At 40.9% G+C, this 25,634-nt stretch overlaps 1 protein-coding gene across 4 annotated transcripts; it reads left to right on the forward strand.

The window, feature by feature from the left end:
* The first annotated feature begins 18 nt into the window (after positions 1 to 18).
* PRMT7 (protein arginine methyltransferase 7) lies at positions 19 to 17,189 on the forward strand. Of its 4 annotated transcripts, none has more exons than XM_062500024.1 (18): positions 19 to 530; positions 1,116 to 1,265; positions 2,035 to 2,071; positions 3,375 to 3,524; positions 4,045 to 4,153; positions 4,883 to 4,995; positions 6,203 to 6,444; positions 6,603 to 6,780; positions 7,863 to 7,990; positions 8,777 to 8,936; positions 9,334 to 9,417; positions 10,450 to 10,497; positions 11,314 to 11,403; positions 12,021 to 12,182; positions 14,506 to 14,580; positions 14,997 to 15,157; positions 16,318 to 16,414; positions 16,970 to 17,189. In XM_062500024.1, the coding sequence occupies exons 2-18, from the start codon at positions 1,171 to 1,173 to the stop codon at positions 17,123 to 17,125; spliced, it is 2,085 nt and encodes a 694-aa protein (XP_062356008.1). In that variant the 5' UTR covers positions 19 to 530; positions 1,116 to 1,170; the 3' UTR covers positions 17,126 to 17,189. The 4 variants fall into 4 exon arrangements, with proteins under 4 accessions (XP_062356008.1, XP_062356009.1, XP_062356010.1 ...); XM_062500025.1 differs by lacking the exon at positions 19 to 530 and adding an exon at positions 561 to 572; XM_062500026.1 differs by lacking the exons at positions 19 to 530; positions 3,375 to 3,524 and having other exon boundaries at positions 587 to 1,265.
* The last annotated feature ends 8,445 nt before the right edge of the window (positions 17,190 to 25,634 follow it).

Here is a 25,634-nt window from a genome sequence, read left to right on the forward strand (position 1 = left end):
CAGCACAGCCCCGGAACGGGAGCACAGCCCCGGAACGGCAGCACAGCGCCGGAACGGGAGCACAGCACAGCCCCGGAACGGGAGCACAGCACAGCCCCGGAACGGGAGCGACAGCACAGCCCCGGAACGGCAGCACAGCGCCGGAACGGGAGCACAGCCCCGGAACGGCAGCACAGGGCCGGAACGGCAGCACAGCCCCGGAACGGGAGCACAGCCCCGGAACGGGAGCACAGCACAGCCCCGGAACGGCAGCACAGGGCCGGAACGGGAGCACAGCCCCGGAACGGCAGCACAGCCCCGGAACGGGAGCACAGCCCCGGAACGGGAGCACAGCACAGCCCCGGAACGGCAGCACAGGGCCGGAACGGCAGCACAGCCCCGGAACGGCAGCACAGCCCCGGAACGACCGCTCTGCGCTGCACTGCACCGCACCGCACCGCACCGCACCGCACCGCCCTCGCGCGGGGAGTGCCGGGCCGGCGGCTGGGGATCGGTGGCGGGGACAGCGGGGGAGGGCCCGCGGTGTCCGGGTAGGCACACGCGGTGTCCGGGTAGGCACACGCGGTGTCCGGGTAGGCACACGCGGTGTTCGGGGTGGGCACACGCGGCTTGCGGAGCTGCCGGCCTGGGGCTCTGAGGACGGACGAGCCCGCGGCATCTCGGGCCCGCTGCGCTGGTTCCGGGCAGGGGATGGCGGAGATCGCTGTGGCCGCGGCCCGTCGCTGCTCGTTGCTGAGGGGAAGGCCCGGGCCTGCGCCGCTCCCGGTTTGCGGGTGCCCCCTCGGGCCGGCTGTGGGGACTCCCGGAGGGGGCCCCGGCCCGGCGGGCTCACTTACGGGACGTTCTTCTATGAGGATTTACTGCTGTCCTGGTTTCTTTTTTGCACTACGTTCTTAGGGGTTACACCTAGGTGATCTTTTAGTCTAGGATTAGGTGACCGATTTTAGCTTAAAATGTTCTCACGAAAAAAGCATAAAGCGGTCACCAGTACTTCTGGCCAAGGCAGGTGTAGTGGGGTAAATATACAAGAGCTACAGTGATACTTACTGTGTTTATTAAAAGTTTTATTGTTTTTTGTTTTTTTTTTTCCACGTCTGGTATTTGGTGTATTGAAGCGAAAGCAAAACTGCACGCAGTGCATAAACAATACATTACAAGTTGAGATTGACAATGAAAATTTTCTGTGGAAGAGCCAATCCAACCACTGGTTCGATGGAGTGGTTAGAAGAGGGTGAGGACTATGACTACCACCAGGAGATTGCAAGGTATGCTTGGAAAAGTAGCTTGTTCTGTTAAAGGACACTGAAAAATGAGCAAATCCAACTTTATGTTAATTGCAGTTCAGGGGTCTGTCTTTGTAGCAAAGTTCCAAAGGCGTGCAGTGAACAGACTGTAGAATAGTCTAAATGTCAGTAAATGTGCCCAGTGGTATACAGGGCAGAGCTGTCAATGTAGAATTTTGTAAACCATTCTCCAAGTAGTTTCCTTCTAAATTTTTTAAAATGTTTTCTTTGGGGCTGATCCTAATACTGACAGTGACTGAGTTGGGACAGAATGCATTGACTAAAATGATTTTTAAATGCCAGTGCAACATATAACTGCCAGTTCTCTGTCCCTGTTCTGGCTTTTTAAGAGCTTAATGTAATAGCCAGAGAAGGTGGGGAGATATATTTTGGGGTATTTTTGAGTAGTGCAACCCATGAAGAAATGGGAACCAGAGTCTAGTAAAAAAATAAGTCATTAGTCTGTCTTTCATTGCTCTGTATGACTCTGTGTCTGTCTCAGGTGCTACTTTATACCTGTTTGTCCATATGTCTGTGCCTTGGGTCCATTGCTGTGGAGAGGATTTGTGGCAGTGGTTCATGAGTTGATTTACATGCTGATGGGCCAGATCATTGAAATTACATTATTCCTTAGATTTGAGAAACATTTTAAATCCCCAAAGAGAGTGACAGTTGTATGTGCATTTGTGGGCCACAGCGACCAGTTGCTTTTTATGATGAAGTATTTTAACTGGAATACCTTTTATTGCAGGTCACGCTATGCAGATATGCTTCATGATAAGGACAGAGTAAGTATAGAAGCAAAACCCTTTTGAATGGTGAGAAAAGAGCCAGTGCATTTCTCTTGAGTACTGTCACTGTGGGTGACAGTATTATATGGGTTTCTCTGAAAGATTAAATGATCCCATTTTTGTACACTCTAAGGTACCAGACCTGCTCTTAGATCCACAGATGCCTTCTTACATCTGACTTTAGTGTTCTGTTGTTTACTGCAGAACATTTTTGTATTCAGTAGCCAATTTTGCTGTTCTATGTTTGGCATTTTTGACAGAGAGCTCATCAGATGAAATTTCAAAGGCTATAAAAGTGAAGCTGGGCTTCTTAGTTTTTATAGGAGTGTAAGTAAAATCTGTTCTTTTGTGGTGTTTCTACCATACGTAGACATGATGGAGTCTGGAGTGAATAGTTCAAATGTTCATTTTCCTCCAGCCAGTAAGTCAGCCTTCCATCAATAATGTTTTGAAAGATTTCTGTGGTGCCTCTCTGAGAAGTCTTGAATTCATATTGAATTAAAACAGTGGGGTCAGGCATTTAATAAGCCATATAGAGGCAGCAAGTTGTGTCTGAGTGGTTAAAACAACTACTGGAATTGTATGTATCAAAGTTACTGACTAGAATTGTTCAGAAAGGGTCCAGCAGACCTTCTGAATGTGTAATGTTCAAAGGTAGTGTATTCCTTGGAGGGGCTTGATAAATCATTTGGGAATGAATGTCTTATAGTAGGTTGTTTAAAAGGAAATATAAGCATATATATCAATCTGTATCTTGTGGCTGAAAGCATTTGTTTTTTCCTGTTGTTGGTGCTGGTGTGCTTACAGCTCCATTTAATGGCCTGTAACCAAAAACCAGTATTTATTCTCATGTATGAACCTTTTTCAGTAGATGAAGAGAGGAATCTAAACCAAGATACTTCAGCTCTTGCACTGCCGTAAGAAAAACATGACTATTTGAGTGGTCCTGCTGGGGAAAATTAATAAAAAAAACTTGTAGTATCTCCCATGGATCTGATTAATACTTGATTGGGAAACTATTCACATTTGGAAATCATACATGTGTTATGAATAGTTGATTTACCAATGGTAATATGAACATTGTGATAAGTACTGATGTACTTTAAACAAACTGACCCTGACAGATACAGTTGTTATTGCTGAAGATGGCTTTGGTGTGACTGTTTAGGATACAGTGTCTGTAGGCCTTTTTCTGATTGTAAACTCACGGTCAAAGAATGCAAGATTTCTGCACAAAAATTAAATACATAAATGGATAAAAGGTTGCTGATGTTTTGTTTTGGTTTATTTTTTTCTGCAGAATGTGAAATACTACCAAGGTATTCGTGCTGCAGTGAGCAGAGTAAAAGAGAGAGGTGAGAAAGCAATTGTGCTGGACATTGGGACTGGCTCAGGACTTCTGTCCATGATGGCAGCTTCAGCTGGGGCAGATTTCTGCTATGCCATTGAGGTGAGCATTTGTTAGGGGTTGCACATCTTCAGCACGTTCTTTGTAATGCTCTTATTTTCAGGCTGTGTACTACCTCTGTTACTTTTGTTCTGAATGAAATAGAAATTCTTGTCACAACTAACTCTGTTAAGGTTTTTGACATACTTCAGCTATTTCAGTGATGATTGTTTTGGTTTCATTGACATTGTGTCTTGAGGATGTGTAAGTGTTTAGGGGCTTCTGTTGATGTGTGTATACATATCTTTATTTTTACAAAGAAATGAACTTGTTTAACATAAATGCTACAATATTAATGTGTATTCTTGTGTTTCGACAGTTTGGAGTAGCTTTTGGAGGCAGCTGATAACTCTCTAACAGTAGAGCCCTGAATTTTTCAAGTGAGGCTTGTTGCCTTGTTTCATGGTAGTGAACTTCAAATACAGGAAAACATACAGATTGTTTTCAGAATTAAATATATTGCATTTTGTTTTTGAAAGCTGACTTGAGGGGTACGATTTTGTTACTCTCTTTCTGTTCACAGGTGTTCAAGCCCATGGCTAATGCTGCTGTGAAGATAGTGGAGAAAAATGGTTTTTCTGACAAGATTAAGGTAATCAACAAGCATTCCACTGAAGTCACAGTTGGGCCAGGTGAGAAAAATAGGCTAGGCTTAAAAAAATTGGCAAGTACCTGAAAACCACAAAGGAATATGTCTTACTCTTTTTTTCTTACACATTTGTCACTTAAAACAAGTGCATCGAGAGCACCGAGGGAGCTGGGGGGTGGGGGGGGGGGTCAGCTTGGAGAAGAGGAGGCTCAGGGGAAACCTTATCTCTACAACTGCCTGAAAGGAGGTTGTAGGCAGGTGAGGGTTGTCTCCAGGTGACAAGTAACAGGATGGCAGGAAATGGCCTCAAGTTGTGCCAGGGAAGGTTTAGATTGGAGATTAGGATTTTTTTATTTTTTTTTTTTTACAGAAGGGGTTGTAAAGCACTGAAAAGACTGCCTAGGGAAAAGGTGGAGTCACCATCCCTGGAAGTGACAAAAATATGTAGATATGGCACTTGAGGACATGGTTTAGTAGTGAACATGGTGATGGTGCTGGGTTAGTGGTTGGACTTGATTTTAAAGGTCTTTTCCAACCTTAAGGATTCTGTGATGCTTTAAATTGTAGAAGGTAGCACTGGAAATCTACTTCTACAAAAGTGTTCTGGTAATATCTCAGTAGCCATCTGTATTTCAAATGGAAAATAATTTCCAGTCTTCAGCACACTCTCTAACAGGAATAAGTTCCTTAATTACTTGTGTATTCAGGATAGCATCTTCTTAAAAGGCTTACACGAAGATTTAACATTACAATATTAATATGCATCTTTTAGATGGAGATATGCAGTGTCGGGCAAACATCCTGGTGACAGAATTATTTGATACAGAGCTGATTGGAGAAGGAGCTTTACCAACCTATGAGCATGCACACAGAAATCTTGTACAGGTAAGAAAATAGGAGGTGTGTTACATCTATCAGTAGAGACATTCTGCCTTTTTTTTTTGAAGTAGGATATAGATTATACAGAACTTAGGCTTCTGTATCCCTTAGTAAATACACCATCAGCTCAGCTAGTTTCTTATTCAGTCAGTAATTTACTAAGTTCATTCCTAGAATAAAGCTATTTGAGTTCATATTATAAGTCACAGGCTCTGAAATTATACCTAATTGCTTTGTGTTGAAACCAGTAACTTTCTGGTTAGCAAATGTCTTTCAGAAAGGCATCCAGTTCTGGTTTGAATCTCTCCTTAGTAACAACTTTGTCCCAAGATGTTTTAAAAAATTCTAAATTTGATGAGCTTCACCTCCCAGGCATTTGTTCATTTTTGTTTGTTTTTTTTTCTGTTGCACTCTTTCTACTCCATATGTATTTTGCATGTGAAAACATTTTAAATGCTGTATTTAAATAATTTCCTTTTTTTTTGACTTACAATCTATGGGCACAATTTTAGGGCTTTCTCTTTCACATTCTCTAATATTTTTCCTTAGTTACAATGTCGATGGCAGAACTTTATTCAGGTTTTCAGGTTTCCATTTACCAGTTTAAAAGACACCATATTAAGACAATAGCACTCCATAACTTAGTACTGCTCTCCATATAGAACTCTAAATTGCAATTAATCTTTTTTCTATAAAAGCATTGTTTTTTTGACTTCATGATTGGCTCTTAGTTCGTAGTGGGAGTTTTGGACAAGTTGTATGTTTTCCACTCTTTAAACATGGATACAAAGTTGTCCTTGCATTAATACATGAGCCATTATTTTTCTTATATTCTCATTCCAATCAGCAACTTTCTTTTATTGTTGATATCTTAGTAGTTCCCTGCCTCGAGAAGCTCAGGCTAGATCTCTTATTTCAGAACAAGAATGGAAATGCAGGTTTAGCTGAGGCCAGTAAACTGATAATGTTGCATGGTTAATGAAGTGATCTGGCATTACTGAACCACACTGAACAGGATAGATACCTGTATTCTGTTTCACAGAGATACTAATTGCTCTGATGTTGCAAAAGTCTCTAAAACAAGATATTTTAGATTTCAAAGCTCCCAGTCCAACTTTTCTTTAAATGGGTTTGCATTTAAATTGATTTAATTCTCACTCATGTTAGTAAGTCAAACTTGAATGTGTTTACCCTTTGTGTTTTGAACACTCAGGAAGGATGTGAAGCAGTGCCTCACAGGGCAACAGTGTATGTCCAGTTAGTGGAATCTAGAAGAATGTGGTCCTGGAAGAAACTGTTTCCTGTTCATGTTGAAGCAGAGGATGGTGAAAAAATTCTTGTTCCACCTTCAGAAATGGAGAACTGTCCAGGTGTTCCTTCTGTTTGTGATATCCAACTGAACCAGATGCCTTCAAGTGACTTCAGTACCCTCAGTGATGTGGTGACAATGTTCAGGTAAGGGAGACACTGTTTTGTTCAAAACAGAGTTATCCTGTTATGCCTTTCATATAAGCTGTGCATTCAGCTTAAGAAACTGATGAGAGTTTTTGAAGAATTATTTTCACAATTTTCTTTCTGTTATTTCTTTTTACAATTTTCATGCTTCCCTGCAGTGTGGATTTCAGTAAGCCAGTCCAGAGTGCTTCTACCTACTATAGAGTGCAGCTGGAGCCTGTGAAATCTGGCAAGGCACAAATTGTACTTTCCTGGTGGGATATTGACATGGACCCCCTTGGGATGATAAATTGCACAATGGCTCCCTACTGGGTAAAGCCCACTTCTGCTTTGCAGGTAAAATACTGAGCCTTCAGATACCATTGTCAGATGACTGAGAAACTCTTTAGAGTACTGGGGGGTTTAAGCAGCTCTGCCTTAAATTGCTTAGGAACTCTAATATTTCGTGTATTGGAAGATGCTAAATAAGCAAATTGTAGAAATTATAGCTATGGTATATACCCATTTTAGCTTTTCTTTAATGTTAAACATTAAGAGCAATCTTTTATGTAAAGCTTAAAGACTGAAGCTGTCTTCTAGATACTGTTTTTTCTTTTATGTTCAAGAATTAAAGATTTCCATATCTTTTTCCTTAACTAGTCTCTATCCCTGGTTAAAATAATAGTCTGTGATTTGTTTCCTGTAGTTCTTCTATTAAATTTCCAACTAAGTGTTATGTTTATGGTAGCGTATTTATACTCTCATAAAAAAAAAAGAGGCTGGCATAGGAAAGTGCTGGATTGATATGGATAATTATAGAAATACTATCCCTATTAAGTCATGTTCATGTGTTTTTGTGTGAATGTATTTACCAGGAGGATGAACTTAGTCAAAAGGAAGTTAAAAAACGATTGACCTTCTACCCTTAGCATGTTTGAGAATAAAATCTGAAATTATCAAATTGGAGGTGTTCAGTCAGTTTAGAATGACTGATTAGCATAGGATGTTTGCAGTGCAAAAACCAGCTTTTTGAAACACAAAATAGTTGTACTGTGATTAGAGTGACATCATTCTAGCTGCATGAGGCTGTCAGCTGTGAGATACAGGTTTCTAACACAAGTGAACTGTGGAGGTGGAACAGCATTAATGAGTGCAAAGCAATTTTGGGTTGTTTTTCATTTGGTTGAAATAGAAGCTTGGCCCGTGAGCAAGCCAGTGGTCTCAGGCTTCTTCTGTTGGTCTCGGGCTTATTCTGTTGCAAGAAATCAGTATTGTTCAATTTGTGATACTGGTCTTTATTCAGCTTTGCTAACTTGAACAAGATTTTTTAAATTAATCATACATTTTCAAAGTTGCGCCCATTCTTCCCAATAGATTTGTTTACTTTCCATTTGCTATTTGAGTGAGTTCCTAAGGTTTTGTGTATCAACCCTTTTCAGTGGAGAGATCACTGGATGCAGTGTGTTTATTTTCTTCCACGTGAGGAGCCAGTTGTGCAGGGTGAGAAGTTGTACCTGACTGCCTGTCGTGACGAGTACTCTGTGTGGTACAGCCTGCAGAAAGCCAGGTAACATCTGTCTGTGAAAAAGGCTGCTGTCTTGCTCCAAGCTGGAGTATTTGCTGCTCTTAGAGCATATCATTTTGTAGAAGAGCAAGATAAGAACCTAAATAGTAGAAACATATTAAAGGCAATGCACAGGTGGAAAATACACATTATGCATAAAAACTCAGTTGGACTGGAAGCTGCTGCCTTGCACCTGGTTGCATTCTCTGAAAAAGAGCCATAAAACACTCATAGATTCCTGGAAATTGTAAAATACTGCACAGCTGAAGTGGCATACAGGTAAAGTAAAGAAGTGAAATAATGGTGATTCTGTTTCCATTTTCTATTTTTCTAGTCAGCACTGCCTTTCTGAAATTGCTGCCTTTTGCTCAGATTATAAAGAGCTCAATCATGTTGGTTGCAATGACAATAGCAGCAAGCATTTTTAAAAGCAGTGCTGGCTTTAAAATGTCTGAATTTGCTGTGCCTTTTTTACTTAGGAATCCAACATCCAAACAAGTAACTGTTTCCTGAAAGGGCAAAGCCTAAAGTACCTAACCATCATAGCTAGTGGGAAAGTGGGGGATGGTTCTTGGTTTTGTCTTTTAAAGAAGGTGAAATTTTTTTTCACCACTCTTCATTTGGAAATGCAGAGTTACAGAACTGTCTCTGGAGAGCCAGTAACTTCAAAAAAATGACAGCAGAATTCATATTCATCAATGTGCATATCAGCCAAAATGTGTAAATGTGCCTGTTTGCAAAGACATGTTGCTGATGCTGTAATTGATACCACATAGAAATTTTTTACAGAGAAGGGGAGAATGAAGCAGATGGAGAGGAACATAAAGCAGATGCTTGTGTGGAGAGTCCTGTCTGTAGGTGTCGTGCTCATCTGCTTTGGAACAGGCCCCGCTTTGGGGAGCTGAACGATCAGAGCCGAACACGCCAATACATCAGCTCCTTGAGGAAAGTGAGTGCTTGTAGCCTGCACTGCAGGTGTGCTTGGCTTTTCTGATGGATGCACATACTGGTTTATTTGCAGTAATTATGGAAATCGTTTGTCCCCTGCAAAGGACTTCACTCACAAAGTGCATTTTTCTTCCAACAGCAGATAGAAATTATACTTTTGTCTTGAAAACTTTAGTGTTAAATTTTTAAATGGTAAGCAGCCGCTTTTGCGCAGAATTTGTAGTAGCTCTGTGTGTTTGTTAGACGTAGTATTGGTAGTTGAATAAAGACATCCGGTACATTTTTAGCAAACTTTTTCAGACCTAAGCCAAGGATTACATGAGAATTTTTTTACCATTATTTCATATGAAACTTTTCCCTCTGGAATAAGAATAACAATGATTATTTGTTTTCTGTAGGTTCTGAAAACAGACAGTGTTTGCCTTTGTATCAGTGATGGCAGTCTGCTGCCTGTGCTGGCTCACTATCTTGGAGCAAAGCAGGTACAGTACTTTGTCCTGTTTTTCAGATATTTTTCAGGTTTTAGCTTGGTATTTTTCTCTAATGTAGTTCATTTCCAGCTCATTATTTAATCATTTGCAGTGCCTCCTCAGGGACAAGTGAAGAATAGGCCCACATTGTGTTGAAGGGGAGGTTAAATTCATCTCTGGTCAAGCTGAAGTCTAGGAAGATAATAATTACCAGATTTGACATTTAACAATATGTGGTTTTGAGGGAAAGTGCTGTTCCTCATTCCCCACTGCTCCTGTTTGCCATCTTGTGTCTTATTTTTTTGAAAACACTCTATGATACTTAAATGTTTGGCAGGGTATTTTTCTTTTATATTTGCAATTCCATAATTACATTTATTACCTAGTCTTGAGTGGAAGACCTATAAGAGCCAAATAGGAAGCAGTAAGAATACTGGGTTTGTGTAACTGAGAGCTGCCTGGCTGTCTCACGTACATAAATGCCCTACTTGACAGGGGGCTTTTTAAACTAAAATCTGTTAAGAGTTGAACTGAATATCTGGCAATGTGTAGTGTAATATAATCCTGAGGAATGTAGCATAGTGCCTAACAATTCATCAGTTTTGGGTAAAAACTAAAATTCTTTCTTACTGCAAAAGGCTTTTGAACACTCTCCAAGCTGATACAGTCAGGTCATGATGTTAAGCAGTATTTACAATTTGGCACACTGGTAATGTGCTTGCATTTGTTCATGAGTAAATATGTGCTTAGAACAAATGTTAATATGCTGTTTGCAACTTAAAATGGAAGATAAATATTTGCATTCTGTTGAGTTGGTTTTTGTTTTTTTTTTTCCTTGTACAGCTGTGAAAACAGAATTATTTAGCCTATAGTTTTGGGGGGTGTTTTGTTGTTAAAAATGTTCATTATTGTGGGCTCTGGAATAGATGCTTGGTTCTTATGAACTGTGTTTACTAGGGCATCAAAATGTTCCTTCATTCTTCAGTTACATATTCTTTTAATTAAAGACTATAATGCTAGTTTGACTAACTGTATTTTCCTTAGGTGTTTACATTAGAAAACTCTGGTGTGTCCTGTTCTGTCATGGAAAAAGTGAGTATTCAATTTTCTGTTGAAACTGGATCTCTCCTTGCAGATGCCTCTTGGCTTGTCTGCTTGAGCTGCTGCTCTGCTGCTGCCATTGCCTTGGTGATAAAAGCCAGGCTGTTTGTTTCTGAGGATTAGTGAGAGCATCCCAAAGCTTGCAGCAGTCTGGCAAGCAGCATCCAGCAGTTCTGTCTTGCAGCTGAGACAGCTTGGGAATGCCTGCTCTGCTGTTTGCTCTGCCTTGGGGAAGGGCACGGAAGGCTCTGCCAGTGCAGTGGAGGCTGTTCAGGAGGGACAGCTGGGCCTGAGAAGTGACTGGAAGCAGCTTTCTGGAGTCAGCATTGGGCTTGGCTCCTTTAGTTGACACTGTGTGTTTGGAAGAGATCTGGCTCAGCCTGTGGCTCAGAAGTGCAAAACCAGATGGTGGGCAAATGAGGACTTGGACCTGGTCTCAAAGGAAAACCAAATATGCAGTGTATTCATAGGTGAAGTGATTCTTACCTTTCTTGATTATTCTTCTCATATGCCTCAAAGTATAAATGGATGAAGGTGAGGCAGCTTTTGTGTTATCTGCCTTTTTATATAGATAATTTAAAGAATACTGAGGGCACATGCTTTAGTTCCCCAGGTGTGACACATTGGCTCTAGGTGCATGCAGCCTTCAAGAACAGACTTGTATCATCCTCATGACTTATGTTAGGCAGTTTTATTAAAATTTCTTTTGGCTGCTGGGGTTTTTTTCTAATTTATTTCCAGTAAATTTTTTATTTTGGTCTCAACTGTAGCTTTTGACAAAGACAGCGTGTTACTTTTTCATTTTAGTTTTTGAAAGCGAATCATCTTGAAGATAAAATTAAAATAATAGAAGCACGTCCTGAGTTGCTGAAGCCTTCTCATTTGGAAGATAAAAAGGTATGTTACAGTTGTATCTTGTACTGAATTTCGGGTTGGTAGGGAGCAGAAGGTAAGAATTAATTGTAGCCACAATGAATTCTGTTATATCCCAATTCATATAAAATGTAATGAGTAAATGGTTCACACCATGTGCCATTAAAACTAAAGGAGACTAAGGACTGTGGGAGGGTTGTTGGTTTGTTTTGAAGGGCCTGGCTTTCCCTGCTGCATAATTGCCCCAGTAGTTAAGGCAGTGTAACTGGTTCTGCAAGTCTGTAGCTTTTTCACAGTCCACTCAAGAGGATTGCAATCTATGTGGAAGTGATAACATACTTCAGAACTTCAGAATTCTATGACTCATTGCAAAGCCTTCCAAACCCAAACTGAAATATTTTCTCTCAAACTGTTGTGGGAAAATTCGATATAAAATGTGATAACTAAACCCACCCAACAATGTCCAGTATGCTGTACATGCAGTGTACAGTCATTAAATCCCTAGGGAGCACTAGAAGTTTTTATCTAGATGATTTCGCTTAATATATTGCAGTGGCAGCTATTGGAAAACCTAAACAGCCTGTGTTGTGAGTTGTTGTTCTTTATTATAATGCTTTTTATTTGTTCCCTTCTTTACCAAGATTTCTGTCCTTGTGGGAGAGCCGTTTTTCACGACAAGTTTGTTGCCATGGCATAACCTGTACTTCTGGTATGCCAGGACAGCTGTGAGCACTCACCTTGCCAGCAATGTCACTGTCCTACCTCAGTCTGCTTCTTTGCATATGATGATTGTGGAGTTCCAGGTGAGATTGTTCAGATATTTACACAAATTCTCTTAAAACTGAGTACTCTACAACTTTATTGCATCTTAATACTGGCCAATATGTTCTGTACTTACCACCTGAGAAAGTAATATTTGATATCTTGAAGGTGAATTTGGTGTTTCAGCCATCTCTTGTCAGCAAATCAGCTCAAGTGATTTTGCCATTTAAAATAAAAGGGCTGCATGTTTTAAGACATTTATTTAGAGATTGGTGAAGCATGTTACAGTTGTAGTTATTGATAAAATTAGATACTTTATCTTATATATAACATATAAATATATATATAAAGTAGATACTCTGCAACATACCAGGTTTCGAAATGAGGCTTTATAAGACTGTAGGCAAGATTCTTAATTGCAAGTGGATTTTTTTTTAAAAAAAATCTCAGGCTGTGAGGCTGTGCACAGTTCTGAATATGAGCACATCTTAAAAATACTTCAAAAAGCCATCTTTCAGATATTGTACAAAGTTATAAATGTATTTTTTTCATTTATTAAGGATTTTCTAACAGAAGATTGTGACATGTTTACCTACCATGAAAATGGAAATTAAATGTTTTCATCATTAATATGCAAAGTCCTGTAACTTAAGTGAGGGAACTCTGTAGTCTGGCATTGTGTAAATAAATGTACATACTTTAAATAAAAATGCCTATAATCTAACAAAGTTTCACATAAACACGGCCTTCAGTTTATTTGTTAAAAATGCCAGGTCTTTTTTGTAGGTCTTCCACCCCTCTGGCTCCCTAGCTGTGTAGTTTCTGTGTCTGAGCCTTCTCTCCCTTAACAATTCCTTTATTCAGATGCTCTTTAACCTTGTTCTCTTACTTTTGCCTTTGATCTGTGTGTGTGAAAATGCCCCAGCCACCTCTGGGACTAATCAGCTGATGCACATTTTTTCAGTTTTCTACAAAAATGTACAGAGTTGAGGTATATACTGAGTAAATATTGTAAATCTGAATCCTGTAATAGGGATCTGATATTTAGACTAATCAGCAGTAATCAGATTAAAATAAGCAGTAAATTTTAATTCCATGGTCTCTCATCTAGAGGATTTACTTCCCTGGAACTCAAAGCATTTTCTAAGGAAGTAAGCATTATTCTCTTTGTGTTCTGGATGAGGAAACCAAAGCATGCAAAGTGATGACTGAAGATTATTCGGCAATCAGCAGAATGTAGAGTGACACTCATGTCACCTAAACCTCAGTTTTACACTTTCATATGCAGGGTTTGTTCAGAGATGATTCTACATAAAATTTTTGGTAAAACATTTAACTTGTATTTTGTTCCAGTAGGCTATGCCAAAGGTATTGCTTTAATTTTACATTATCTTCTCTCAGTGGTGAATCTAGACTCAAAGACTAGCATCTGTGGGGTTTTAAAAATAACCTCTGGATTTACCAGTTCTTGTTTAGACAGAGGGAACAGACAGAGTTGCAAGGTCTCTTGCAGAGCCAGTTCTGTAGGCTGTTCTGTCCTCTCAGAATGGATATGTCATGATGGTTAAGCAATTAGCAAAGCCTGGATCCAGGAGAAAAAAAAAGTGGATGGAATCACTTCAGTTATAAGCTTGTTTCATCCATAATTGCATTTAGGGAGCAGGGTGCTGCTTCTCTGTTTTGGTAGTTCTGCTGGGTGTACCACTCTTGATAGTCACTCTAGTTCATGCTGTAGTCAGGCAGAAATTACAACAGTATTTGTTTAAATGTACAGTAATCCTGCTGCCAGTTTGTAAAGCAGGAACATTTGAGATGAAGTGTGACAATGAACAGGTAATAAAATGTATATATCCACAGCTAATGGATGTTTGTGTTCTAGGTCTAAAAAAAAGTAAATGTTGAACTGAGGCAGTCTGTCCAATGGGTTGCTAAAGTCAATGAGAGGCATGGTATGAAGTGGCTGAAATGATCTCACTCCACTTTGTGGTGCTAAAGGGAAGTGTGGGTCTCTGGTAGGCTGAGAGATGTTTGATGCTACTGGGAGCACTTACCTGTGCTGAATAGTGAAAGTGGAGGGGCTGTAAGGGTTAGACCTTGGCAAATCCATAGCTGTTCTAAAGTAAACTACACACAGAAATTGTAGACGTGTTCTTTCGTGGAGTTGAAAACAGTGCTTAAAGAATTAACTGAGTTTTAAAAATCTTTTCCTAGAATTGTCTTCTGATTCTTGCAGTAGTTGTAATGGTTTAGCCATATATAAATAGGATCTGGCTTGCTATCAAATGTCTAGGCTACAGCTAAAATTACTTCAAGATTTCCTGTTTCCTTTAATAAAGCCAAACAAAATCCTGTTGTTTTTTATAGGACTTATGGAGAATCCGGAGTCCATGTGGCACCTGTGAGGGTTTTGATGTCCAAACTATGGATGATATGATTAAAGTAAGAAAAACAGTTTCAGCACAAATCTTAGCAAAAAACATATTCAGTTTGGCTTAGTAAAGCATTTAGTGACTGTGTGAAACAATTGTGTATTAGGCAGAGCACCATTGTTTGAGATTCATCTGTATCAGTTTCTAGAGCTCTGCTCTAGATTAATTGTGGAGGAGTACAGGCAGTTGTGGACTGGAATTCATCTCGAGGGAGAAGAAAATTTCAGTGTATTGTATTTTGTAAGTGCCCATTTCTGTTGCAGGGCTGAGGGCCCAGTCACAGCATTTGGTTTCATGTGTGTAGGACATCTTGTCCCTTGTGCCTGAGAAGTGCAGTCCTTCCCTCTGGCAGCTTTATTGCTTAAGTACTCTGGGTTTGCATTTCTGTTGTTACTTTCAGTTAATTTTATTCCTTCCTTTCTTCAGGATTCTCTGAATTTTAGGGAATCCAAGGAAGCAGAACCTCACCCACTGTGGGAATATCCCTGCAAGTCACTCTCAGACCCACAGGAAGTTTTGACATTTGACTTCACAAAGACTGTACCACAGCACTGTCTCGGCACAGAGGGCTCTGTAAAGCTCTTACGGTCAGTTTTCTCACTGCAGTAAATACTCTTGTCATCATCCATTTCTTTACCTCCTATTCAAGCTCTTTAGAGGAGTTGAGTTTAGAGCTCCTTTCTGGTGCAGATGTACTTGGCAGTTTTTAATAATGTGACCTAAGATTGTGGAAGTTGCTCTGACTCGAGCTTCTTGTGGGTATTCACAGTAGGCTATAACAATAGCACAATAATGTTAGATATTATTAGATTAGATAATATGCCTCTGTTTAAAAAAAAAAACATTTTACTAGCTCTCACCATGATTTAAAATTTAAGATTAAGTTATAGTTTAGAGAACATAAAACATTACCTGGATGTTTTTAATGTTTCTGTGTGTTGCCTACTGCTGAGTTCTTGCAGAAAACACTTCTACTTAGCTTGTCAAACTATTGTGTTTAATAGTTAATAAATTATTATGTTTAATAGCTTTAAAATTCTTGTGTTAGTAGCTTTTAATGTATATGATATTCTTTCTTCTAACTGTAATCCTGGCAGTCTTTATATTTTGCCACATCTTCTGAGATACTTTCCACTGTAACTATGGATGGTACTTAATTCTGTTCAAAGTTGAAATGCTGTTAAGAATTTAAAAAGGTGAAAGTTTTATTTTTTAACTATCTAGAGCTTACATAGCTCAAACACTGCTGTGTTTCTCATTAAACAAAATAAAATTCAAGCTTTCATAGACTCCAGAGCCATCTGTGTGGGGTCTCTGTGCCTTTGCAGCAGTTGTGTTTACAGCAGCACAGTGGCATGACCTCTGCTTCTTGTGGAGCAGGTACTTGAAGTAGCACAGTATGTGTGGTAAATATTTCCTCTAAATTCAGAGTCAGTAGAAACTGGGGTCTCTAAAGGAACTTCTCAGTGTATGCTGTGTAATTCATGCCATGTTACCCAGTGCTGGTTAAGTGGCTGTGCTGCTGAGCAGACATAGTTACAACATGTTCTCTTGCCTTCTTTTGAATTTCATATCTGCAGATACTTTAAAGCTTCTGTCCCCAGTTACCAACTCAAGTCAGCTGCTCAGCTTTCTTTCAAGGAAAGAAGTTGTTCATGCTTTTGCAGCTCTCACTTAAACACTAGTGCAGTGTTTAAGCTGCCAGGATTATGTAAAGTAATAGGTTTCATCCTGCATCTCTCCCCAGGAAAGGAAAGAGCCACGGAGCAGTTCTGTGGATGCAATATCATCTCGCTGCTGATATCTCCGTTAGTACAGGACTGATGCAAATGTCAAATGAAAAGGTATATCTTCATTTTAATTTATTATGTTAAAGTCTGTAGGATTGCAGTGGGTCTCTGCTAGCCATGCTTGAGTTGTGTAGTACCCCTTCTAACTCTTGCTTGAATACTGTGTCATCAGAATTGCTAAAAATATCTATTCATGTTTTTGTGGGGAGCAGGGGATGTACCTTAAAATGGGAGAGTCTGATTTGCATCCAAATGCTCCCTATTTTGGAATCAAATTCAGAATTTACATGGGATGCTAGATCAAAGCAGAGTTTTTTTCATATAGATAACCTCATCTCAGCTTAACAAAAGCAAAACTTTGGAGGGGAAGGAGTATTTTTAGTATTCTATCTCAATGTTCTTTGACCAAATCCATTTTTAACTCGGTGAGTTCAGTGTGTGGTGTAGCAGATGGTATTTCTGTGCTACATAGTGGAGTGGATGGCAGTGTAAATGATAACTGTTGATCATTGTGTGCTCTGCTGGGAGCAAGAATTCTTACTGCATTATTACTGTGTAATAATGATATTGTAGATTTTGACTGCTTTCGCTTTTAACTTTCTCCTGCAGGGAAACTGTGAATGGAATCCCCACTGCAAGCAAGCCGTTTATTTCTTCAGCTCTGTTATTGAATCTGAAATTCTGTCAGACCCTGCTGCTGTCACATACACTATAAATTTTGACACAAAGACAGGAGAGATTGCCATGGATTTTAAGCTACTATAAAATACTTTCCTTTTGCTCATATTCCTAAATTATAATAAACATACGGTATTTTTTTTTTTTTGTACCAGAGGGGTTTTTTTATTGTGTTCAGAGAGCAGACTGTTCTGAAACATATACTTCTAACCATTTTGGATTTGTTTACAAAATACGGTTAGTGAGGTAAAGAGGAACCATTTCCTGGGGACAGGTATTCTTGTGAAGGTTTATATGCATATAAACATATATACACACATGCTTTTAATCATCTCTTCGAGGGTTTTACATAGTTTTAAGGAGCTGCAAAACAGCTGATATGACAATAGCAGCTGTTCACTGCATGGCATATCATTGGATGAGGACCCCAGGCCTTACGCTGGCATTGGAGAAAAGTGAATTAAACACATCTATTTCTAGGCTGTGCTCTTGTCACTGTAAAATGGGAAATAATGTCCAGAGTGCACAAAACAAATCCCAAGTCAAGCTACATATGTATATTCGTTCACTTAATAAGGAGAAGGAAACAGTTTAGCTGCTCTCAGACTTTTCTAAGTTGTGGCTGGTTCTAAGCTGAAATGGCCAGTGGATTAAACTGTGGTGCAGTGATGTTCTGCTGCAGCTGATATTCTGGGATGCTGCATATCTGAAGAATTTTTCGCCAAAAAATGCCCAAAATCTGGAAAGCTGTGACTGGAAATTAGAAAACGTGCATATTGAAATTAATTGGAAGTGAGAAACTGATGGTAGTCTGTCCCGAAACAAAAGGAAAGGAATTGTAGTCTAAAAAGCAAATCTTTATGAGGTATGTAATATTCAATATATGATAAAAATGTGACCTTAAACTCATTCCATCATTTATTCCATAAATAGTACCTGCCAGTTTGGCTGAGTTGCAAGGTGCTCTGCAGTAGCCCATGTCTACTACTGAGGTTTTCTTAGTTGTTCTCCAGATCACCTTGGCAGCAGTGGCATTGTGTGAAATGAGTTCTGCTTTAGATGAACAATCAATTGGTGTATCTGTTTTGTATGTGTGACCTATTAAGGTTTTGTTAGAAAATCAATGTCCTGCCAGTCCCAAATTATGTCAGCTACACACAGGGATAACAATTACCAAAGCTACTCCTATTTCCTCTGAGCAGCAGCTTTAGCAAAATGAAAGGAATATAATAAGACACAAGGCAGCAGGAGCCTCCCCTACTCTGTTTTCCTGGTCACCATGATACTTCATTCTTGTGAGTAATTTTTTTTTTTCTTTTCCTAACAGTGTGATCATATTTATAGGCCCACAAGCCATCTGAAATATTCCTAAATTTTTAGATCCATTTTCCTGATGAACAAACCCTGCAGCTCCTGCTGAGGTCTGTGAATTTCACTTTTCAAAAGTGCACTTTTAAGATGCCTAACTTTAGTCTGTCATCTCTTACAGACCTTGCTGGAATATATAGATTGCTGTTCATGAAACAGCTGTTTTAGTTTTGATACACTGTGCCTAGCCCACAGAAAATATGATAGCAAACCTGTTCATGTGTTGTACACAGCACAGTTGTAAAGGGAACAGTAACATTGCCAAGCCTTTAAAATAGTAGAGGCTTGGCCCTTTATTATTGTTTTTAAAGACACAAGCACAGTTGTGCAAGGCTGAAAAAGGCTGGTGTTGTACAGCTGCTCTTCTGGGGGTGTCCTGTAACTCCTGTGTCGGGCCTGACACAGAAAGCATGAGCTGCTGTTCTTGTTCTGCAGTAGAAATAGCTTCTGAAAGGGCGTTTAACTGCACAGGTCATTCTGGATCCAGCAAAAGAGTACAGTGCTCCATTGGGAACACAAAACTAGTAGCAAAGTATTAGAATATATATGTTTGAAAAATAAATAGGGGGAAAAAACACAACCAAATTCACATTATTTTATTGTGTAGCATTAACTTTCTCAAAAATAAATATGGTTGTGTCTGAATTGTACTTCCTGAGAAAAAAAACCCATAAATTTGTTAAAATGCTGAAGGGAAGAAATCCACAGTGATGGGAATTTTTATTTTGTTATCCGTGTTATATACGTATTGAAGTTACATGGTCCTTGCAGTGGATATTAGGGATGGTGATTGAGGGGGCATCCTTGTTAAACCCTTTCTGTATTTTGAGACCTGGAGTTGTAGAAGTTCTCAGGGGTTGAAGGCAGTGAAAGGGAAGGGCAGAGGCTGGATGCAGTAGCAGCCATCTGCAGAGCTGTGTTACCAGGACTGAGCTGTGTCCTGTGTGTGCATATAAGAAAGAACATCTTAAATTTCAGTACACCTGGAGCTGAAGTTGCATTGCTGCTATCAAAAAAACCCAAACCAAAACAAAAACCACAGCAAAACCAAAAACAACAAAACAAAAAAACCCAACCAAACCACTGGAAAGATGCAATGCTGAGCATATTTTAGCACCTGTGGGTTCCTTAGAGGAGCAAAATCTGATGGATATGCTCAAGAAACCTTGTGTATGTTCTAATTCACTGTGTTACCAACATCACTAATGCTTGCTGCTTTGGCTTGTGCATTTAGACAGGCACTGCAACTGCTTTAAGGATTTGGTTAAAATTGCTGAGAGCTGTTAAATTGAGGCAAGCCCTTACTACAAGTGAGTGTAATTGGGACTATTTATTGTATGTATCAGTCTTCCTTTACTTACACGAATTCTTCTGAGGTTGGGCTTAAAAACCTAATGTGGTCTGTAAATTGTGTGGAAAACAGCTGCTTACAGAGGGACACTGGCCATTTCTTATGTGCAAGAACAAAATAAAAGACTGCTTCTATCTCTGTCCTCTTCCACAGGGCATTTTACTGCAGGCATGTACTTGGGGAAGAAAAGACACTTTTTATCTAAAAAACACATTACCCAGGAGCAGCAGTCAGCCTCCCATTTGTTCCCAGACCTGACAGAAGCATTGCAGAGATGTTCCAACTTGGAAGAGCTGCTGGCTATGGGCATCTTAATAAGCAGAGCAAGAATCCTATTTTCTCTTGGAAGGAACTTATTTGGTACTGCCACCACAGGCAGTTTTTTTCCTAAATGACAAAAGCTTTGATCCTGACTAGGCCTGCAGGCACAGATGCACAGTCTAACAGGATGCTCTGCCAGCACTGAACTAAATAGTATTACAGTTCAGATATTGCAATAGAACCAGTGTATAGCTGGGCAGCTTTTTTAATGCAAGACACAGGTTTTAGTCAGGTATTAAAAGTCATAATAAACTACCAAGTGTTGCCATTCACATTTAACTTGCCAATTTTGGCTTTGCTGCGGAAGTAACTGTTCTGTAGTTCTGAATTGCAATGAAATTTTACTGAGGTGTGGTGGTTATCACAGCACACCTCCACAAGAGGGTGCTGAGAACCCGCTTCTAAATTTCTAGCATTTTATAAATCAGGAAAATACAGAGGCTTACAGTGCAGCTGTCTCATGCAAATCACACTTGTGGTGTTATGAGATGCACTGTACATACATTAATGAAAGTGAAAAACGAGTGCAAAAAGTGACAACTGCTAGTAAATCTAATCCAGACCCGTGCCTGCTGTTAAAGCAGGCAGGCAACAAGCTGTCTCATGCTGAATACAGGGTGAATGACTCGTTGGACAGTGAAGTTGTCATGGTCCTAATGAAGGACAAGTCTTATATTTTAAAGGGTGTTTTCTAAATCACAGCAGCTGCAAGATTTGTTCCTTTATTTGCAGAACTGGTACGTTTTGTCTGAAAGCTGGGCAGTTCAAGGACTGAGATCCTGGAGCTTGGTTTTCTCCTTCATTAGTCCCTTTGAAACTGCTCTGTGTGGGCTTCCTGCATTTAACAAGATAGAGGATGCAGTTCAGGACTAATTCATTTAGTCGCTCATCTTTTGTATTCTATTTGTAGTTACAGCTGGTTGTTGGGGGGGAGAGACTATTAGAGCTTCCTAGAGTTGGATTTTTCCAGTGTTGATTGTAAGCTGAATACAATGGTTGCTTGTGTTGTCATTCTACGTTATTGACTCTGATAGCATTGCAAAATGTTAATTTGCCTTGGTACTTAATCACTGTAATACTTCACATTTCCAAGCATTTAATGCAGATTAGTGATTAAGATGCTTCTCAGAGAAGTATGTGTTGTCATCTCTATTTTTCAGATGAAAAAATATTAAGTGTGGTTTGTGTGGGTGTTTCATCTGCCCCAGGCTCACTATAAGATTAGAGCCTCAGAGCTAAAAATTACTTGCTCAAGGCCATGCAGAACAGACTAATCCCCTGACTCCCTAGCTCTGCTTTAATCATTTGTTTTCTTAGCACAGTGTGATTTCAGATGCAACCTTACGAGGTTTGACCGAGATGCAGCAGATAAAGACTCAGAGTTAGTAAATCCCTGGACAGCTCAGTAATTAAAGCCACCTGGGTTTTAACACACATGTAAAATAGATTTATATTATATAGAAGTTAAATATTTGATATAAAGATATATATATGTTTACAAGGCTGTTGGTTTTGTTGTCAAAAGCTGTCATGAAGATGACCCACTTTTTTTCCCCCCCAGCAGGATTCTGTTTAGGATTTGAAAGCTCTGAAGCTGCCTCTTGTGGACAAGGGCACTAATGAATGAATGAGAGCTGATGATGTTCCTGCATGCCAAGGGAAAGCCCTGCAGTTGCAGGTCTGGCTGCTCTTCACAGAGGTGTGGGCACAGTCCCAGGGTCTCTTGGCCTTAAGTTACACAAGACTGGCCATGTACCCTCTAGTTCTTCCTCAGGGTTTTGCTAAGTGCAGCTGCATGAGGAGCTGCAGCAGCCCCTATGGTGTGGATTGTGCCTCTCACTCCTGTCATTTCTCACAGCCTCTGCTCTCTCTTGCCTTGCACATCACTCCCTTGGGGAAGTGATGTACTCGAGCTTTGGGAGAAGGAGTGGGTGCTGCAGGTTACTGAGTGTGCTGTTTCTTCTGCAGAGTGGTGGGTCCTGCTGTATCCATCCTCACATAAGGTGCCTTCTGGCTTCCTGTTAGGGTATCTAAGAAACCAATTACTCACACTGCTGACAATCAGCAAATAAATCAAGCTGCAGCGATGAATGAGGTGGGAGGGAGAGACAAACAGCCTTCACTGCGGCACTCCAAAATGCCATATCCCTGCTCAGCTGCAGTGTTTCTAGGAATGGTTGGAGGGACTGTACAGCAGATCTGCATGTCTCAACTCCTGCCTGCCTCAAAGGCAGCAGCAAAGTCACTTGTGCCCAGGGGCCGATGGTAGAGGATGAGGCACCCTGACAAAGGCTGGAAAGGCTGGGAGTACATCCAGGATTGGGAATGAACCGGCTGCTTCGCAGGACCGGCACCCAGGGGGACGCGTGGCCAGGGATGTCCCCATGCTGCCATTGCACCCCTTCCCATGGGGCTCCTGAGGGGCTGAGCTGCAGGGGGGGTGGACACGCTCCCCTTACCCCTCCCTGTGCATCCCAGCACCCTGGGCTGTGTCCTACCCAAATAAGATGTGTCAGCTCCTGCTGCCAGCCTGCAGGGAGGGAGCAGCTGGATGAGAGGCTTGCTGTGTTTTGTGAGCAGCTGTGGGACTTGAGAAACCGAAGTTCATGTGTTGAGTTTGTATCTGTGTGACTTCCAGCCTGGGGGAACCAAGAGCACACGGGTAATGAACTGGTGTGAAGAGAATATTCAGGCCATATAATTTTGGTGTCTGTTTTGCCACGTGTGTGTCCTGGCATGCTGGGACCTGGTACTGAGGGCCAAGGCAGCGGCTTTGATATTGACTGCTTGTGTTCCTGCTGTTTGAAATCAGCACTGGTGTTTTGTGTCTCCTACCTCCTGAGTTGATGCTGTTTAAGTTTTCCATAACGTTTCTCATTGCCTGTTTCTACTGAGTAACAATGGTCTTTGGACTCCAATTTAAGTAGTTACATTCTGTCAGTGGAGTTGAGGTGATGAGCCTTTAAGTGACCCTGTTGGCATTGCTTGAGCCTTGGCCTTGCTCAAAATCAGTCCCATCTCTCCTTCCTGCAGCTGCTGTGTCCCTGTTGGCCAGGCTGGTCCTGAGAGGAGAGCAGAGCAGAGCTGCCAGAGGCCAGTGGGAAAACAAGCCAGGAAGTCTCCCAGAATTAGGGACTTGAACCTCTCTTCAGCAAAAGCTCTTTCTGCCTACATCCCATCTAAAGTACCTCCCACCTAAAGTTTATGCTTCTGGAACTGATGCAGAAACTGCAAGCTTTATCTGACTGCACTGAAGAGGCCTTAGCTGTGGGAAGGTGTGGTACAGCAGATACAGCATCTCTCTCGTGCAGCCTGTGTGCCATTAGAGTGCACTAATCCTCAGTGTCCAGGCCTGCGTGCCAGAGGATGGAGGGTTTGCTGGAGGCAGTGTGTTAACACCTTATGGCCTTGTGTTGAAAACTGTGCTGGCATATGGCATTATGGTGGCTTAGTATGTGTTTCTGTTTTGTATGAAACTGTTAGGGAAGTTGCATCTCTTCTTCGTCATGCATTAAATACATTTCTTTATAGATTTCAGGGGCTTAGATTCCTGCCCTGACCTGGCCCTTCACTTTTTGCTAATACTGACTAGTGCTTAACAAAAACTAGCAGTTTCTTCTGTGTTGCATGGCAGAATAAACGAATTGTGAAGTCAACTTCTGTGTTAAGTGTTAGGTTTTTATCTTTTCTTGTATTATCTTGACACATACCCTGCAATATGCATGAAAAAAGTCTTCAAAAAGGGAATAAGGTAGAGAAATATCTAAGAAAGGTTATGTCTTCATATTCCAATACAAAATAGTCTTTATGTCTGTTGTAGCAGGGTGCTCTGCTCCACAGGTTTCATGTGTCTTTACTGACAAAACATTTAACTTCTGTGTGTTTTCTCCTGTGCTTGTCACAGACACGAGGCACTTCAAGGCCAGTCTCACCTGCAGTCAGTGCTGCCAGGCTGAAGGGTGTGTTTCATGTTCACAGGTGACATGAATGAAGCAGCAGGGTAGAGACATTTCCTTTCCAAGAGGGGCAGCAGCACCTCAGACCATCCCAGCAGTGCTTCCCAAAGCAGCTCAGTGCCCAGGCTGAGCTCCTGGTGCCCCAGTGTGGGTGTATGAGTGTACAGAAGTGGCTGGCAGAGGATTCCTTGTTCCAGAGAGGCAGCACAGCTATCAGTGGCAGGTTTTGGTGAGGATGTGATGTGGCCCTTTCAGGTGCTGTTTATCCCACTCATGGCAGATGTGTCCCCATTTAGAATGGTGCCATTTTTGTTGTGTCCCTGTGCCAGTCAGGAAGGCCCCGAATAAATGCTGGGATTTTCTCAGAGGAGATCATCTGTTCAGATTGATGCAGTGCTTTACATCCAGTGCCAGCTTCCTGCTGCTTTCTTGGATGCTGCTTCCCATATCCTTTTGCTTGCAGGGAGAATATTCCACTTGTGTCCCTGCCTCTAGCTGGGAATGACATACACTGCTCCATTGTTTACCTCCCCTAGAAGCTGAGAGCTGTGACTCTCTTTTTGAGACAGTCTGTTTTGCATTCACTGGGTTGGCTGGGCAACAGCTAATCAAATAATTACATTTAAAATAAGATTTAACAAAAAAGCATTTCTAAAAATAAAGGCAAGGTGTAGTCATGCTTGTCACCAACAGAACTAGTCAGCAGTGTGTGTTCTGGGGAATGTTTCCTGAGCAATTAAGGGCCATTAATCTTTCTTAATATACTTAAATATTTTTGTTGCATTTTAAAAATCTTTTTAGATGTTCTCTAGTCTTTGCACTATGTCTGCAGATCTAGTATCTCCTCCATTCCTTTTCCTTCCGTTCCCCCCTGCCCCCCATGCTTTAAGTACAGTGTTCTCACACAGAGCCTTGACAGGCAGCTATTCATACTTCAAGAGTTTCTGCTTGCAAGCTCCAGTTCTGTCCACGTTTAAAACATGAGTAAAAATAGCAGTGTTGGGGTTTTTTAAATGGTAAACTTAAGGTCCCAAACAGATAATTATGCTTCCCTTATAAATAAGCATAACCCAGAAGCAGAAGAAATGCTGTACTTTCCCCCTCCTCAAACCAAACATGGGACTGAGTGGGACCTTCTGGTTGTTCTGTATAATCCCTTTCTGCAGCTGGGCTCAAGCATAGAATCTCTGTAAAAATGCATTCAGCTCTGTTTTAAAAAGCACCGGGGATTCAGAGAGGAATTTTTTTCTGTTTATTTTGCATTCCATTGTGGTCATTTGGAAGCTGGTTTTGAACTTTCCTGGTCTTGTGGTCAGAAACCTTCTAATTGTCAGCCCAGGAATCCAGGCCTGGACAAGGATCTCTTATACTGGGTGTGGAGCCACTGCCCTGCCCTTGACTAGGCTCGGTGGTTCTTTCTGCCAGTGTATAATAAATGCTACATTTACAGCTTCTCATTTGCTCTGACTTTGGAACAGAGCTGCAGCATGGTGAGGTTTCTGCAGTGAGGTGAGAGGACACTCGAGGTCAGCTGTGGGCAAAAGGATCTCACCAGGTAAGCACTGTGAGTTCAGAAGTGGCTCAGTGTTTCAGAAACACC

This window comes from Cinclus cinclus, chromosome 11 (genome assembly GCF_963662255.1).
Source record: "Cinclus cinclus chromosome 11, bCinCin1.1, whole genome shotgun sequence".
Lineage (NCBI taxonomy): Eukaryota > Metazoa > Chordata > Aves > Passeriformes > Cinclidae > Cinclus > Cinclus cinclus.